Source organism: Fulmarus glacialis, unplaced genomic scaffold (assembly GCF_000690835.1).
Source record: "Fulmarus glacialis isolate BGI_N327 unplaced genomic scaffold, ASM69083v1 scaffold21546, whole genome shotgun sequence".
Lineage (NCBI taxonomy): Eukaryota > Metazoa > Chordata > Aves > Procellariiformes > Procellariidae > Fulmarus > Fulmarus glacialis.
In genome coordinates, this window is record NW_009216500.1 from 445 (window position 1) to 1,079 (window position 635).

Genomic DNA, 635 nt, shown 5'->3' on the forward strand with positions numbered 1-635 from the left:
GTCCACTCTCCACCCCGTGGATGGTGCTCAGTCCCGCGGGAGCACCCACAACGACGCCCCGGGCCTCCTGCCTGCACCCACCTGTCTGTACTTGTGCTTCCCTGACTCAAAGTTGGCCAACATCTTCTCAGGGTCCTCGGCCTCGTCGGTGTCGGGTTTTTGGTTGGTGACAGGCATGTGCTCCAGGATCTTCTGTACGTCGGGCTCGAAGCCCATGTCGATCATGCGATCCGCCTCATCCAGCACCACGTAGGTGCAGCGGCTCAGCACCAGGTACCGGTTCTCCAGCACGTCGATGAGACGCCCTGGCGTGGCGATGACGATCTGGGGGGCCAGGAGGGTTGGTGTCCGCAGCCTGGGGCTAAACTGCTCCCCCCAGGTCCCCCCCACTGCCCTCCCCAGGGGCTAACACTCACCTCGCAGCCCATGCGAAGGCGGAAGCCTTGGTCCTCACGGGAGATGCCTCCGATCACAGCCACCGTGCGGATACCCAGAGGCTTCCCAAACTTGATGGTTTCCTCCTCGATCTGCTGGGCCAGCTCTCGGGTGGGGGCCAGGATGATGGCATAGGGACCCTGGTCCGACTCCTCAATACTGTGGCAGGGCACAGCCGTGTCACCCACAGTGCCACGCTC

At 63.6% G+C, this 635-nt stretch overlaps 1 protein-coding gene across 1 annotated transcript in view; it reads right to left on the minus strand.

Annotated features, from left to right (window-relative positions):
- The window catches only part of DDX23 (DEAD (Asp-Glu-Ala-Asp) box polypeptide 23), a gene marked incomplete at its 3' end in the record, with an annotated part of 3,773 nt that overhangs the window by 438 nt on the left and 2,700 nt on the right, over window positions 1-635 (minus strand). Inside the window, 2 exon segments of the mRNA XM_009579336.1 lie at window positions 82-324; window positions 417-603. Coding sequence (XP_009577631.1) covers window positions 82-324; window positions 417-603 — 430 coding nt within the window.